At 26.7% G+C, this 14,203-nt stretch overlaps 2 protein-coding genes and 2 pseudogenes across 2 annotated transcripts; 2 read left to right on the top strand and 2 right to left on the bottom strand.

The window, feature by feature from the left end:
- The first annotated feature begins 515 nt into the window (after positions 1 to 515).
- LOC132927822 (inhibitor of growth protein 4-like) lies at positions 516 to 2,114 on the top strand. The gene is made up of 6 exons (XM_060992414.1): positions 516 to 720; positions 777 to 1,015; positions 1,078 to 1,186; positions 1,262 to 1,366; positions 1,437 to 1,675; positions 1,853 to 2,114. The coding sequence occupies exons 1-6, from the start codon at positions 684 to 686 to the stop codon at positions 1,952 to 1,954; spliced, it is 831 nt and encodes a 276-aa protein (XP_060848397.1). The 5' UTR covers positions 516 to 683; the 3' UTR covers positions 1,955 to 2,114.
- Positions 2,115 to 2,233: 119 nt separating this feature from the next.
- LOC132927821 (beta-1,3-galactosyltransferase 6-like) lies at positions 2,234 to 3,730 on the bottom strand (annotated as a pseudogene).
- Positions 3,731 to 8,234: 4,504 nt separating this feature from the next.
- Positions 8,235 to 9,833, top strand: LOC132927826 (inhibitor of growth protein 4-like). The gene is made up of 6 exons (XM_060992417.1): positions 8,235 to 8,439; positions 8,496 to 8,734; positions 8,797 to 8,905; positions 8,981 to 9,085; positions 9,156 to 9,394; positions 9,572 to 9,833. The coding sequence occupies exons 1-6, from the start codon at positions 8,403 to 8,405 to the stop codon at positions 9,671 to 9,673; spliced, it is 831 nt and encodes a 276-aa protein (XP_060848400.1). The 5' UTR covers positions 8,235 to 8,402; the 3' UTR covers positions 9,674 to 9,833.
- Positions 9,834 to 9,948: 115 nt separating this feature from the next.
- Positions 9,949 to 11,449, bottom strand: LOC132927825 (beta-1,3-galactosyltransferase 6-like; annotated as a pseudogene).
- Between the last annotated feature and the right edge of the window lie 2,754 nt (positions 11,450 to 14,203).

Below are 14,203 nucleotides of genomic sequence, written 5' to 3'. Positions count from 1 at the left end.
AATAAAAAATAATAATGCATTTTTTCTCTTTTTAAAAATACAATAGGTACATGATTTTTTCAAATTGTAGTACCTACTACCTACTTGAGATTCACTTGCATATCTGATGATCTATAACAACAAATACCTGTGTAATTAATCATTAACGTGATTATCCGGTTTATAACGATAATCACTTGTGTATTTGGTAAATAACGTTAATAACCTGTGAATAATGTTAATTTTCATTTAACATCATTTACCGTAACATATATATATATATATATATAATTTTATTTAATTGGGTATTTGGGTATAAAGTATAAACCGTCTAAATAAATAAAATATAAATGTCGTTTGACTCGACTAATAATTGGCTTATTTGAAAATTAGAAATGTTTGAAATGTTGTATTCGTACAGTGTTGCCAAACTTGACATATTTATTTGTATGTTTATTGTTTATACGATCATCGGGCTGTTACATATCATTGTTATATCAAAATGGTGTGATTCACGTCTTATTCACTAAAAATATTATCAAAAATATAAACAGAAGAAATTTATATTTTATAAGGCACTTTCTGTAAAAGTTGATCAAACATATAAAATTCCCGTTTGTTTTTGTATACAAGTGTACAAGTATAAGTATACTTATACTTATTTTTTCTTCAATAATTCTCAGCCGAATCATAAAATAATAAAAATGACTTCTGCTCTTAACTTGGAACACTATCTGAACAGTAAGTTTTTGTTCGATTTTGCATTTAAACGATGTACTATCAGAGTTATATTTTAGATTTAGAGAATCTTCCTGTTGAGTTACAACGAAACTTCACTCTGATGCGAGATCTTGACTCCAGAGTTCAAGAATTGATGCGCAACGTTGACAAACTGACAGACGATTATATGTCAAATTCCAAGGGATACACAGCAGATAAAAAACGCGAAATGATGACCAGCATACAACGTCAGTTTGACAAAGCAAAAGAATACAGTGATGATAAAGTTCAATTGGCTATACAAACTTATGAAATGGTATATTGATTTTGAATTATTAACATTACCGTAAAAATGTTCTATTCCATTGTATCGTACAGGTAGATAAACATATTAGAGAATTTGATTCAGATTTAGCACGCTTTGGAGCTGAAATTCAAGACAGAGCCATTAGTGCTACAAGAAATATAGAAGAAAATTCACAAAAACGTAGGTGTTCTGCATTATATCATATTATAATTCCAATAATGTATTTGGTCATTTCTTTATGTGTATTGCTTCCAGGAGAATGTAAAAAGATTAAAGACAAAGAAATTAAAAAGAAGAGTGCATCGAGTGAAGAAGAAACAGCTCCAAAAAAAACATCTAAAATGAAACAACTGAAAAAAGGTTTGTGTACAACAAATTTTAGTCATATTTAAGTTGATTTCTTTGTATAATAATTACCAACATTTTTCAGGAGTTACAATAGCAACAAGTGCAGCACCTAGTAAAACACCTTTAATTAATGTTGTCACTAATCCAACAAACCCTACAAATAGTGTAACCAGCGTTACAGTAGAAACTAGTTCCCTTACTGGTGCCGGAGTTGCACACTCGACTGAAGTATTAGATATGCCTGTTGATCCAAATGAACCAACGTATTGTTTATGCAACCAAGTTTCTTATGGTGAAATGATTGGCTGTGATAATCCAGATGTAAAAATTTTAATTTTAATTTATTAATTATTTATGTATTTATTGTTTTTATTTTATATAACAATTTATTAAATACTTAAACCATTGAAAAAATAATAACAATCTTAATTTTTATTGTAAATATTGTTTCATTTTTTTTTATCATATTTTATTAACTGTGTACTTTTATTATTTTAGTGTCCTATTGAATGGTTCCACTTTGCATGTGTCAAATTAACTACCAAGCCTAAAGGAAAATGGTTCTGTCTTAAATGTATAACAGACAGGAAGAAAAAATAACACATATTAAAAATGATACGTTTTTTTATTTTATTTATACATACATATAATGTATAATGTTATGTTAATTTTCTTACGGCATAAGAACAAACGATTGTAATTTGTAATATTGTCATGAATTGAAAACATAATAAGAATAAAATTGAATTTCTATATAAAATTGGTGTTGTTAATATATATATATTTTTTTTTTTATTCAAAACTGAAAACAAACTACAATGTTCAAATGTATTATATTAATAATTACACCAGTCTTTTTATGTTGAAAAATGTATTTATGGAATTAAATACAAATTTCTAACAACATTTAGATGGCATCACTGACCAGTTATATTTGTAGGAAGCCATATTTTTTAACTCTATCACTTAGTTTTCCAGTCTGAATAATGTTTGACCAGTGCAGTCTCATCATTTCAGGACTACGTTTATGTGTTACTAAATAATCATTTTGACATAAGCGACTATACCATTGTGTGTCAAATCGCCGGTCATGTTTTCTAGTAATATTTAATGGACTTACCAAAGCGCCAACCAAAACATCTTCACTAGCAAAGAAACTGAAAAATAAAAAAGACAACAAGAATTAGAATAGTTAATCTATAATTTTAATAAAACCGTTATAATTGGTAAGCTATTACATAATGAATTTGCTAAACTTTATATCAATATTTTCTCTTATTACTTTATATTATGCTACTATGATCAACTTACCTTAGGTAATCTCAATTCTTCAAAATTTAGATGATAAGATCTTTGGATAAAACATAGCCTCCTCCCAAAGCATACAGTAAATATCTATCACATGCTATTCAATCAGTTTGTTTAAATTAACCTCTTATTTTTAATGTTTGCATTACCATCAAAATATCCCCAGTAGAACCTTTTTTTAGGCTTATGTTCTACATCATTGACAATTAATAACACATTGTCAAAAGAATCGTCATCACATTTTAACAGATAATCAAAGTTTATATGATATATACACCAGAAAATGATGCTATTATTTTATGAGTGAGAAGGTTATACTCATTCTTTTCAATAAGTCTTCATGAACTAGCTTTTCAACATTTAAAGATTTGTCTTTTGATACAAAAAAAAGTATTTTAAAGTCTCCTTTTGTTTGAGCTCGTGTTTCACATATAGCATCTTTACGATAAACATTTTTTACCGCAGATAAGACAAGTAAAAGCAACTTAATTCTAAAATACATTTGGAGAAATGTTTTCAAAACAAACAACGTTAATATGTATCCTAGAATGAATGAAAAACTTGACAGGAAATAGTATGTAAGGCGTTTTTTATGCAGTAACATTTGTTTCTAAGTAATGCCCACTTAAAATATTTAATTAAAATCAAAAAATATTCAAAATATTAAATAACAAAACATTAAAAAAAATAAAAATGAGGTGTTTCATAACATTGAGTGTTTGACATAAAAATTAAGGGACCAAAAATAATTAATTAAAAGTATGTAAGAGTAATTAACAAATTATGAGCAATGAGCATTGAGCACTGTGAAAAGTGTGAAATGAATATTAAATGGATGGAAAAATTTAAATCTATTCTACCATCATGGTAGGTAGTAGGTACTATCTAAATGTAATATCTACGAATGTCGAATACTTCCTTGTTTATCTACATTTGAATGCTCGCTATGCTCGAGAAATGTCAAAATGTATTTATCACTGTTGTGATAACAGTCTTCTTTAGTATCATTGTGTTTTTTTGTTTAAACATTGAACGCAAAAAGTTTTTCTAGTAGAAAATATGTTCCCATCTTCGTCAACCAACTTAAAAAGAGGTTTTGTTCAATATAGTATGACATTACTATTCATCAAAAATAATTCTGATTTGAACATAATAATATCAAATTATAATTGAATAAAATCACGGTAAACATTTATCGAAACTTGACAATTTAAATTAAATCACTTTGGGTTATGGATAAATTTAAACCTATTAATACAATAAATGTAGGAACTAATATCAAAAGAATTTTATAGCTAGGGCTAGTTTTATGAATGAAAATTACAAGCTAAAGATGTTATCCTTTATTCAGATTTGTAACAAATATCAATTGTTACACTACTCTTAATTAACTATCAATTACATTCGATAACCATTACACGTACATTGCATAAAACAATTAATATTATCAGTATCTTCTAGTCCATTTTACATGTAGGATATTGATACTTTCCGAAGTGGTAGAAATGTGAATTCATGTCTCACCATGCATCGAGTGATCTATGTACTGCCATCTGAAAATATTTAGTCAGTTAAATTTATAAAATGGTTGGAGGATAAAATGTCACTACTACACACCATAAGGTGAACGAAAATCTTTTTATGACAACTAGTGTTTGGTAACCATTGAATAATTCAGAAATTAAAACAATCATAAAAAACTAAGAGACCAACTACATTCTTAATAGAAAATATTTGAAAGAATCTTACAATTGAAACATGAATTAAAATACAAATGTATAAATGCAAAAAGATATGAAATATAATCATATAATAGATGATTAGAAACATTAATTATGATAAGCAATCAAATATTATAAAAATCTACCAGCTGTTTTGTTGAATTTGAAGGTAAAATAATTGTAACTTTAAAATACACTCATAGGAAAATATAATATTGATTTTTTGCAATATAGTATGACATTACTATTCTTCAGAAATAATTCTGATTTGAACATAATAATATGAAATTATTTTTGAATAAAATCACCGTAAAACATCTATTGAATCTTGACAATTTAAATTAAATCACTTTGGGATGTGATTAAATTAAAACCTATTAATGAAATAAATATAGTAAATAATATTAAAAGATTTTTACAGCTAAGGCAAGTGTTATGAATGAAAATTTCAAGCTAAAGGTGTTTCCCAATCCTTTATTCAGAATTTTAACAAATTTCAATTGTTACACTACTATTAATTTACTATCAATTACATACAATAGCCATTTCACATACATTGCATAAAACCTATATAATTATCAGTATCTTCTAGTTGATTTTCAACGTAGGTTGATGATTTTTTCTCAAGTGGTATGAATGCGTAGTCATGTCTCAGCAAGCCTTGAGTGATCTGCTGTATTGCCATCTAAAAAAAAGTAGTCGATTAAATATGTATAATGATTAGAGAAACAATAATTATGATAAATAATAAATGATTGTACAAATCTACCAGAATGTTTTGTCGAATATGAATATAAAATAAGTGTAACTAAAGAAGACACTTGTAGAAAAACTTAAAATTGATTCTTTTCAATATGAAATACATATGAATTTTTATAATTGTCTAAATTATCATATAAAAACACGTATTATAGTGTTTATGAAATATAAGCTTAAATGAAATTAATGAAAGTTAATAATAGAAAATTAGAATATCTTTCTTAATCTAATGGTCTGAGTTTGATGACATTAACATTAGAATTGAGTTTATTATAAGCAGTTAAAACTATGAATTTTTATATTTGTCTAAATTATCATATAAAAACACGTTTTATAGTGTTTATGAAGTATAAGCTTAAATGAAATTAATGAAAGTAACAAAAATATTTTAAAATACTTTATTGAGGTCATGTATAAATATGATACATATTTATAATTGTTATCTATATACATATAATTAACCTAGGCGTTTGCGTGTCAGAAACGACAGAAGCGTATAGTTTGGAAGTTTTGAATCTACTATAGTTCAGTCTTTTTTATTTTGATAAACTCTTAATCTTACATGGGCCATAAACATTCAACTATAAATTTAATTTAATGGTCGGTTTTACTGGTGTTAGTTTTTGTTATTTTTAGATTTCGACAATCGTTGGTTTTTTTATTTTATTTTAGGCACTATCTATTTTTTGTATTTTTTTGATAGGTATTCTTTTTGAAAAAAACATTTTTTTTTATCAATCACTAACCAAAAGTAAATTATTAATATAAATTAATAAGATTTTCTTTATATGGCATACCGCCTAAAGACGTGTGTGAGAGATAAGCCCCTACAAGTATTTCATTGGGAAAAATTATGGAAATTGATAAACGGTCCAAAAATTATTGGCCTTCCCCAATGTAAAAACATAAAATTAAAATTAAACGAAATATATTTTAGATATATAAAAATATAAAATAATCATATTACAAAAAGTAACAAACTATTATTTTATACTTGTCTTTTTCTTGCTTTTTGATGGGCAAATGTGTTAATAGTATCATTGAAATCTATTTTTTCAACCATTTCTGCTTCAATGCTACATATTGCTATTGCATTCAGTCTTTCCTCCTTCATGGTTGACCTCAAATAGGATTTTACCATTTTAAGTACAGAAAAAGCTCTTTCGCCTGAGCTGTTTGAAACTGCTGTACTAAGGTACATACGCATAACTATTTCTAAATTTGGAAACATACACTCTAATTGATCGCATTGATTATTACTATTTAAAATGTCCGATATTATTTAAATAAAAATAACATCAGGATAGTATTGTGCTTATTGTCAATAATTATTTTACAGATTGTACAATTTTTCTAGTTTAAAAAAAAAATATAAGGATAGTAAGTAGTGCCCGTGCCCCTAAATCCGTGGTTGTGTAGGCTGAAGCATACACTGCTTACGCCTTAATCCGGGCCTGGGTATACTTGTTGAAAAAACATTTCTTTTTAATCAATTACTAACCAAACGTAAATTATTAATATAAATTAATAAGATTTCCTTTATATGGCATACCGCCTAATGACGAGTGTGAGAGATAAGCCCCCTACAAGTATTTCATTGGGAAAAATTATGGAAAATGATAAACGGTCCAAAAATTATTGGCCTTCCCCTTGTAGAAATATTTTAGCTACTTGCCTGCTCATTAGGTATACGGTACACCACCGTCTCATTTGGACACAAATTAATTTGTTTTATTACAGAATGACATGTCAAACATTTAAAATAGCCTAAAATAAGAAGGTATAAAATAAATAGTTAACGACAATAAAATTCATGTACGAAATACGAATAATACTATAATAGAGATTACATCGCGCGCAGACTGAGTAGGTACCTATAGTTATTTCGTAAAAGCATGCAAATAAGTGCTAGCTAGTACACGATGAAAATAAAAAAATCATTTTATAAACAACCAGCTAAAAACGATCAACTATTGAATACCTACCAATAAAATCGTATTATTGCAACATATAAGGTACCAGCCACTAAACATATTAATAGGTAAGTTTATGTATAATATTTCTAGGTCTTAAATGGTCAATATTTCTTTTTTTTAATTAATAATATATTTACGCATTTATATTTATTTGTGTGTGTGTGTGTGTGTGTGTGTGTTACGGTAAATGATATTATATCGGAAATTAACGTTATTTACCTACGAATGAGGGAATTATCGTTATTTTCTTGTGAAGACTAAGAATGATAGTATAAACTTATATCCCAATATTCCACCCCAGAACCAATTCTAAATTACGCCACCGGGAATATGGTTTTATTAAATACAATTACACACGCCAAGAAATAGCTGTTTACGAAGAAAATCTATTAGACATGGACAATGTGATAAAATTAGCTGATGGTAGACTACAGTTGACACTGAGGTCTGAGAGAAGCAGCTAGTAATTATTCGGTTGCGGGCCCTTGAAGGTACCAGCGTTGCTATTGCAAGACTGGTTATAATAATAAGCATTGTGCTTGCCGTGGGGCTGAACAATTATGTAATAGTAAATATCATGGCAGTATAACTTGTAAAAATAAATAAAAAATAATAATGCATTTTTTCTCTTTTTAAAAATACAATAGGTACATGATTTTTTCAAATTGTAGTACCTACTACCTACTTGAGATTCACTTGCATATCTGATGATCTATAACAACAAATACCTGTGTAATTAATCATTAACGTGATTATCCGGTTTATAACGATAATCACTTGTGTATTTGGTAAATAACGTTAATAACCTGTGAATAATGTTAATTTTCATTTAACATCATTTACCGTAACATATATATATATATATATATAATTTTATTTAATTGGGTATTTGGGTATAAAGTATAAACCGTCTAAATAAATAAAATATAAATGTCGTTTGACTCGACTAATAATTGGCTTATTTGAAAATTAGAAATGTTTGAAATGTTGTATTCGTACAGTGTTGCCAAACTTGACATATTTATTTGTATGTTTATTGTTTATACGATCATCGGGCTGTTACATATCATTGTTATATCAAAATGGTGTGATTCACGTCTTATTCACTAAAAATATTATCAAAAATATAAACAGAAGAAATTTATATTTTATAAGGCACTTTCTGTAAAAGTTGATCAAACATATAAAATTCCCGTTTGTTTTTGTATACAAGTGTACAAGTATAAGTATACTTATACTTATTTTTTCTTCAATAATTCTCAGCCGAATCATAAAATAATAAAAATGACTTCTGCTCTTAACTTGGAACACTATCTGAACAGTAAGTTTTTGTTCGATTTTGCATTTAAACGATGTACTATCAGAGTTATATTTTAGATTTAGAGAATCTTCCTGTTGAGTTACAACGAAACTTCACTCTGATGCGAGATCTTGACTCCAGAGTTCAAGAATTGATGCGCAACGTTGACAAACTGACAGACGATTATATGTCAAATTCCAAGGGATACACAGCAGATAAAAAACGCGAAATGATGACCAGCATACAACGTCAGTTTGACAAAGCAAAAGAATACAGTGATGATAAAGTTCAATTGGCTATACAAACTTATGAAATGGTATATTGATTTTGAATTATTAACATTACCGTAAAAATGTTCTATTCCATTGTATCGTACAGGTAGATAAACATATTAGAGAATTTGATTCAGATTTAGCACGCTTTGGAGCTGAAATTCAAGACAGAGCCATTAGTGCTACAAGAAATATAGAAGAAAATTCACAAAAACGTAGGTGTTCTGCATTATATCATATTATAATTCCAATAATGTATTTGGTCATTTCTTTATGTGTATTGCTTCCAGGAGAATGTAAAAAGATTAAAGACAAAGAAATTAAAAAGAAGAGTGCATCGAGTGAAGAAGAAACAGCTCCAAAAAAAACATCTAAAATGAAACAACTGAAAAAAGGTTTGTGTACAACAAATTTTAGTCATATTTAAGTTGATTTCTTTGTATAATAATTACCAACATTTTTCAGGAGTTACAATAGCAACAAGTGCAGCACCTAGTAAAACACCTTTAATTAATGTTGTCACTAATCCAACAAACCCTACAAATAGTGTAACCAGCGTTACAGTAGAAACTAGTTCCCTTACTGGTGCCGGAGTTGCACACTCGACTGAAGTATTAGATATGCCTGTTGATCCAAATGAACCAACGTATTGTTTATGCAACCAAGTTTCTTATGGTGAAATGATTGGCTGTGATAATCCAGATGTAAAAATTTTAATTTTAATTTATTAATTATTTATGTATTTATTGTTTTTATTTTATATAACAATTTATTAAATACTTAAACCATTGAAAAAATAATAACAATCTTAATTTTTATTGTAAATATTGTTTCATTTTTTTTTATCATATTTTATTAACTGTGTACTTTTATTATTTTAGTGTCCTATTGAATGGTTCCACTTTGCATGTGTCAAATTAACTACCAAGCCTAAAGGAAAATGGTTCTGTCTTAAATGTATAACAGACAGGAAGAAAAAATAACACATATTAAAAATGATACGTTTTTTTATTTTATTTATACATACATATAATGTATAATGTTATGTTAATTTTCTTACGGCATAAGAACAAACGATTGTAATTTGTAATATTGTCATGAATTGAAAACATAATAAGAATAAAATTGAATTTCTATATAAAATTGGTGTTGTTAATATATATATATTTTTTTTTTTATTCAAAACTGAAAACAAACTACAATGTTCAAATGTATTATATTAATAATTACACCAGTCTTTTTATGTTGAAAAATGTATTTATGGAATTAAATACAAATTTCTAACAACATTTAGATGGCATCACTGACCAGTTATATTTGTAGGAAGCCATATTTTTTAACTCTATCACTTAGTTTTCCAGTCTGAATAATGTTTGACCAGTGCAGTCTCATCATTTCAGGACTACGTTTATGTGTTACTAAATAATCATTTTGACATAAGCGACTATACCATTGTGTGTCAAATCGCCGGTCATGTTTTCTAGTAATATTTAATGGACTTACCAAAGCGCCAACCAAAACATCTTCACTAGCAAAGAAACTGAAAAATAAAAAAGACAACAAGAATTAGAATAGTTAATCTATAATTTTAATAAAACCGTTATAATTGGTAAGCTATTACATAATGAATTTGCTAAACTTTATATCAATATTTTCTCTTATTACTTTATATTATGCTACTATGATCAACTTACCTTAGGTAATCTCAATTCTTCAAAATTTAGATGATAAGATCTTTGGATAAAACATAGCCTCCTCCCAAAGCATACAGTAAATATCTATCACATGCTATTCAATCAGTTTGTTTAAATTAACCTCTTATTTTTAATGTTTGCATTACCATCAAAATATCCCCAGTAGAACCTTTTTTTAGGCTTATGTTCTACATCATTGACAATTAATAACACATTGTCAAAAGAATCGTCATCACATTTTAACAGATAATCAAAGTTTATATGATATATACACCAGAAAATGATGCTATTATTTTATGAGTGAGAAGGTTATACTCATTCTTTTCAATAAGTCTTCATGAACTAGCTTTTCAACATTTAAAGATTTGTCTTTTGATACAAAAAAAAGTATTTTAAAGTCTCCTTTTGTTTGAGCTCGTGTTTCACATATAGCATCTTTACGATAAACATTTTTTACCGCAGATAAGACAAGTAAAAGCAACTTAATTCTAAAATACATTTGGAGAAATGTTTTCAAAACAAACAACGTTAATATGTATCCTAGAATGAATGAAAAACTTGACAGGAAATAGTATGTAAGGCGTTTTTTATGCAGTAACATTTGTTTCTAAGTAATGCCCACTTAAAATATTTAATTAAAATCAAAAAATATTCAAAATATTAAATAACAAAACATTAAAAAAAATAAAAATGAGGTGTTTCATAACATTGAGTGTTTGACATAAAAATTAAGGGACCAAAAATAATTAATTAAAAGTATGTAAGAGTAATTAACAAATTATGAGCAATGAGCATTGAGCACTGTGAAAAGTGTGAAATGAATATTAAATGGATGGAAAAATTTAAATCTATTCTACCATCATGGTAGGTAGTAGGTACTATCTAAATGTAATATCTACGAATGTCGAATACTTCCTTGTTTATCTACATTTGAATGCTCGCTATGCTCGAGAAATGTCAAAATGTATTTATCACTGTTGTGATAACAGTCTTCTTTAGTATCATTGTGTTTTTTTGTTTAAACATTGAACGCAAAAAGTTTTTCTAGTAGAAAATATGTTCCCATCTTCGTCAACCAACTTAAAAAGAGGTTTTGTTCAATATAGTATGACATTACTATTCATCAAAAATAATTCTGATTTGAACATAATAATATCAAATTATAATTGAATAAAATCACGGTAAACATTTATCGAAACTTGACAATTTAAATTAAATCACTTTGGGTTATGGATAAATTTAAACCTATTAATACAATAAATGTAGGAACTAATATCAAAAGAATTTTATAGCTAGGGCTAGTTTTATGAATGAAAATTACAAGCTAAAGATGTTATCCTTTATTCAGATTTGTAACAAATATCAATTGTTACACTACTCTTAATTAACTATCAATTACATTCGATAACCATTACACGTACATTGCATAAAACAATTAATATTATCAGTATCTTCTAGTCCATTTTACATGTAGGATATTGATACTTTCCGAAGTGGTAGAAATGTGAATTCATGTCTCACCATGCATCGAGTGATCTATGTACTGCCATCTGAAAATATTTAGTCAGTTAAATTTATAAAATGGTTGGAGGATAAAATGTCACTACTACACACCATAAGGTGAACGAAAATCTTTTTATGACAACTAGTGTTTGGTAACCATTGAATAATTCAGAAATTAAAACAATCATAAAAAACTAAGAGACCAACTACATTCTTAATAGAAAATATTTGAAAGAATCTTACAATTGAAACATGAATTAAAATACAAATGTATAAATGCAAAAAGATATGAAATATAATCATATAATAGATGATTAGAAACATTAATTATGATAAGCAATCAAATATTATAAAAATCTACCAGCTGTTTTGTTGAATTTGAAGGTAAAATAATTGTAACTTTAAAATACACTCATAGGAAAATATAATATTGATTTTTTGCAATATAGTATGACATTACTATTCTTCAGAAATAATTCTGATTTGAACATAATAATATGAAATTATTTTTGAATAAAATCACCGTAAAACATCTATTGAATCTTGACAATTTAAATTAAATCACTTTGGGATGTGATTAAATTAAAACCTATTAATGAAATAAATATAGTAAATAATATTAAAAGATTTTTACAGCTAAGGCAAGTGTTATGAATGAAAATTTCAAGCTAAAGGTGTTTCCCAATCCTTTATTCAGAATTTTAACAAATTTCAATTGTTACACTACTATTAATTTACTATCAATTACATACAATAGCCATTTCACATACATTGCATAAAACCTATATAATTATCAGTATCTTCTAGTTGATTTTCAACGTAGGTTGATGATTTTTTCTCAAGTGGTATGAATGCGTAGTCATGTCTCAGCAAGCCTTGAGTGATCTGCTGTATTGCCATCTAAAAAAAAGTAGTCGATTAAATATGTATAATGATTAGAGAAACAATAATTATGATAAATAATAAATGATTGTACAAATCTACCAGAATGTTTTGTCGAATTTGAATATAAAATAAGTGTAACTAAAGAAGACACTTGTAGAAAAACTTAAAATTGATTCTTTTCAATATGAAATACATATGAATTTTTATAATTGTCTAAATTATCATATAAAAACACGTATTATAGTGTTTATGAAGTATAAGCTTAAATGAAATTAATGAAAGTTAATAATAGAAAATTAGAATATCTTTCTTAATCTAATGGTCTGAGTTTGATGACATTAACATTAGAATTGAGTTTATTATAAGCAGTTAAAACTATGAATTTTTATATTTATCTAAATTATCATATAAAAACACGTATTATAGTGTTTATGAAGTATAAGCTTAAATGAAATTAATGAAAGTTAATAATAGAAAATTAGAATATCTTTCTTAATCTAATGGTCTGAGTTTGATGTAACTAACATGAGAATTGAGTGATCTCTATGCGATTAAAAATATGAATTTGTAATAATTGTCTAAATTATCATATAAATACACGTTTCATAGTGTTTATGAAGTATAAGCTTAAATGAAATTAATGAAAGTTAATAATAGAAAATTAGAATATCTTTCTTAATCTAATGGTCTGAGTTTGATGACATTAACATTAGAATTGAGTTTATTATAAGCAGTTAAAACTATGAATTTTTATATTTGTCTAAATTATCATATAAAAACACGTTTTTTAGTGTTTATGAAGTATAAGCTTAAATGAAATTAATGAAAGTTAATAATAGAAAATTAGAATATCTTTCTTAATCTAATGGTCTGAGTTTGATGACATTAACATTAGAATTGAGTTTATTATAAGCAGATAAAACTATGAATTTTTATATTTGTCTAAATTATCATATAAATACACGTTATATAGTGTTTATGAAGTATAAGCTTAAGTGAAATTAATGAAAGTTAGTAATACAAAATTTGAATTTCTTTCTTCATGTAATTGTCAGAATTTCTCGGCATTAACTTATTGTCACACTACTCTTAATTGACTATCAATTACAGTTGATAACCATTACACGTACATTGTATAAAACCATTAATATTTTCAGTATCTTCTAATCAATTTTACATGTAGGATATTGATACTTTCCGAAGTGGTAGAAATGTGAATTCATGTCTCACTATGCATCGAGTGATCTATGTACTGCCATCTGAAAAAATTTAGTCAGTTAAATTTATAAAATGGTTGGAGGATAAAATGTCACTACTACACACCATAAGTTGAACGAAAATCTTTTTATGACAACTAGTGTTTGATAACCATTGAATAATTCAGAAATTAAAACAATCAAACAAAAACTAAGAGACCAACTACATTCTTAA

Source organism: Rhopalosiphum padi, chromosome 3 (assembly GCF_020882245.1).
Source record: "Rhopalosiphum padi isolate XX-2018 chromosome 3, ASM2088224v1, whole genome shotgun sequence".
NCBI lineage: Eukaryota > Metazoa > Arthropoda > Insecta > Hemiptera > Aphididae > Rhopalosiphum > Rhopalosiphum padi.
The sequence above is the reverse complement of the archived record's forward strand: the minus strand, read 5'-3'. Positions and strand labels throughout refer to the sequence as shown.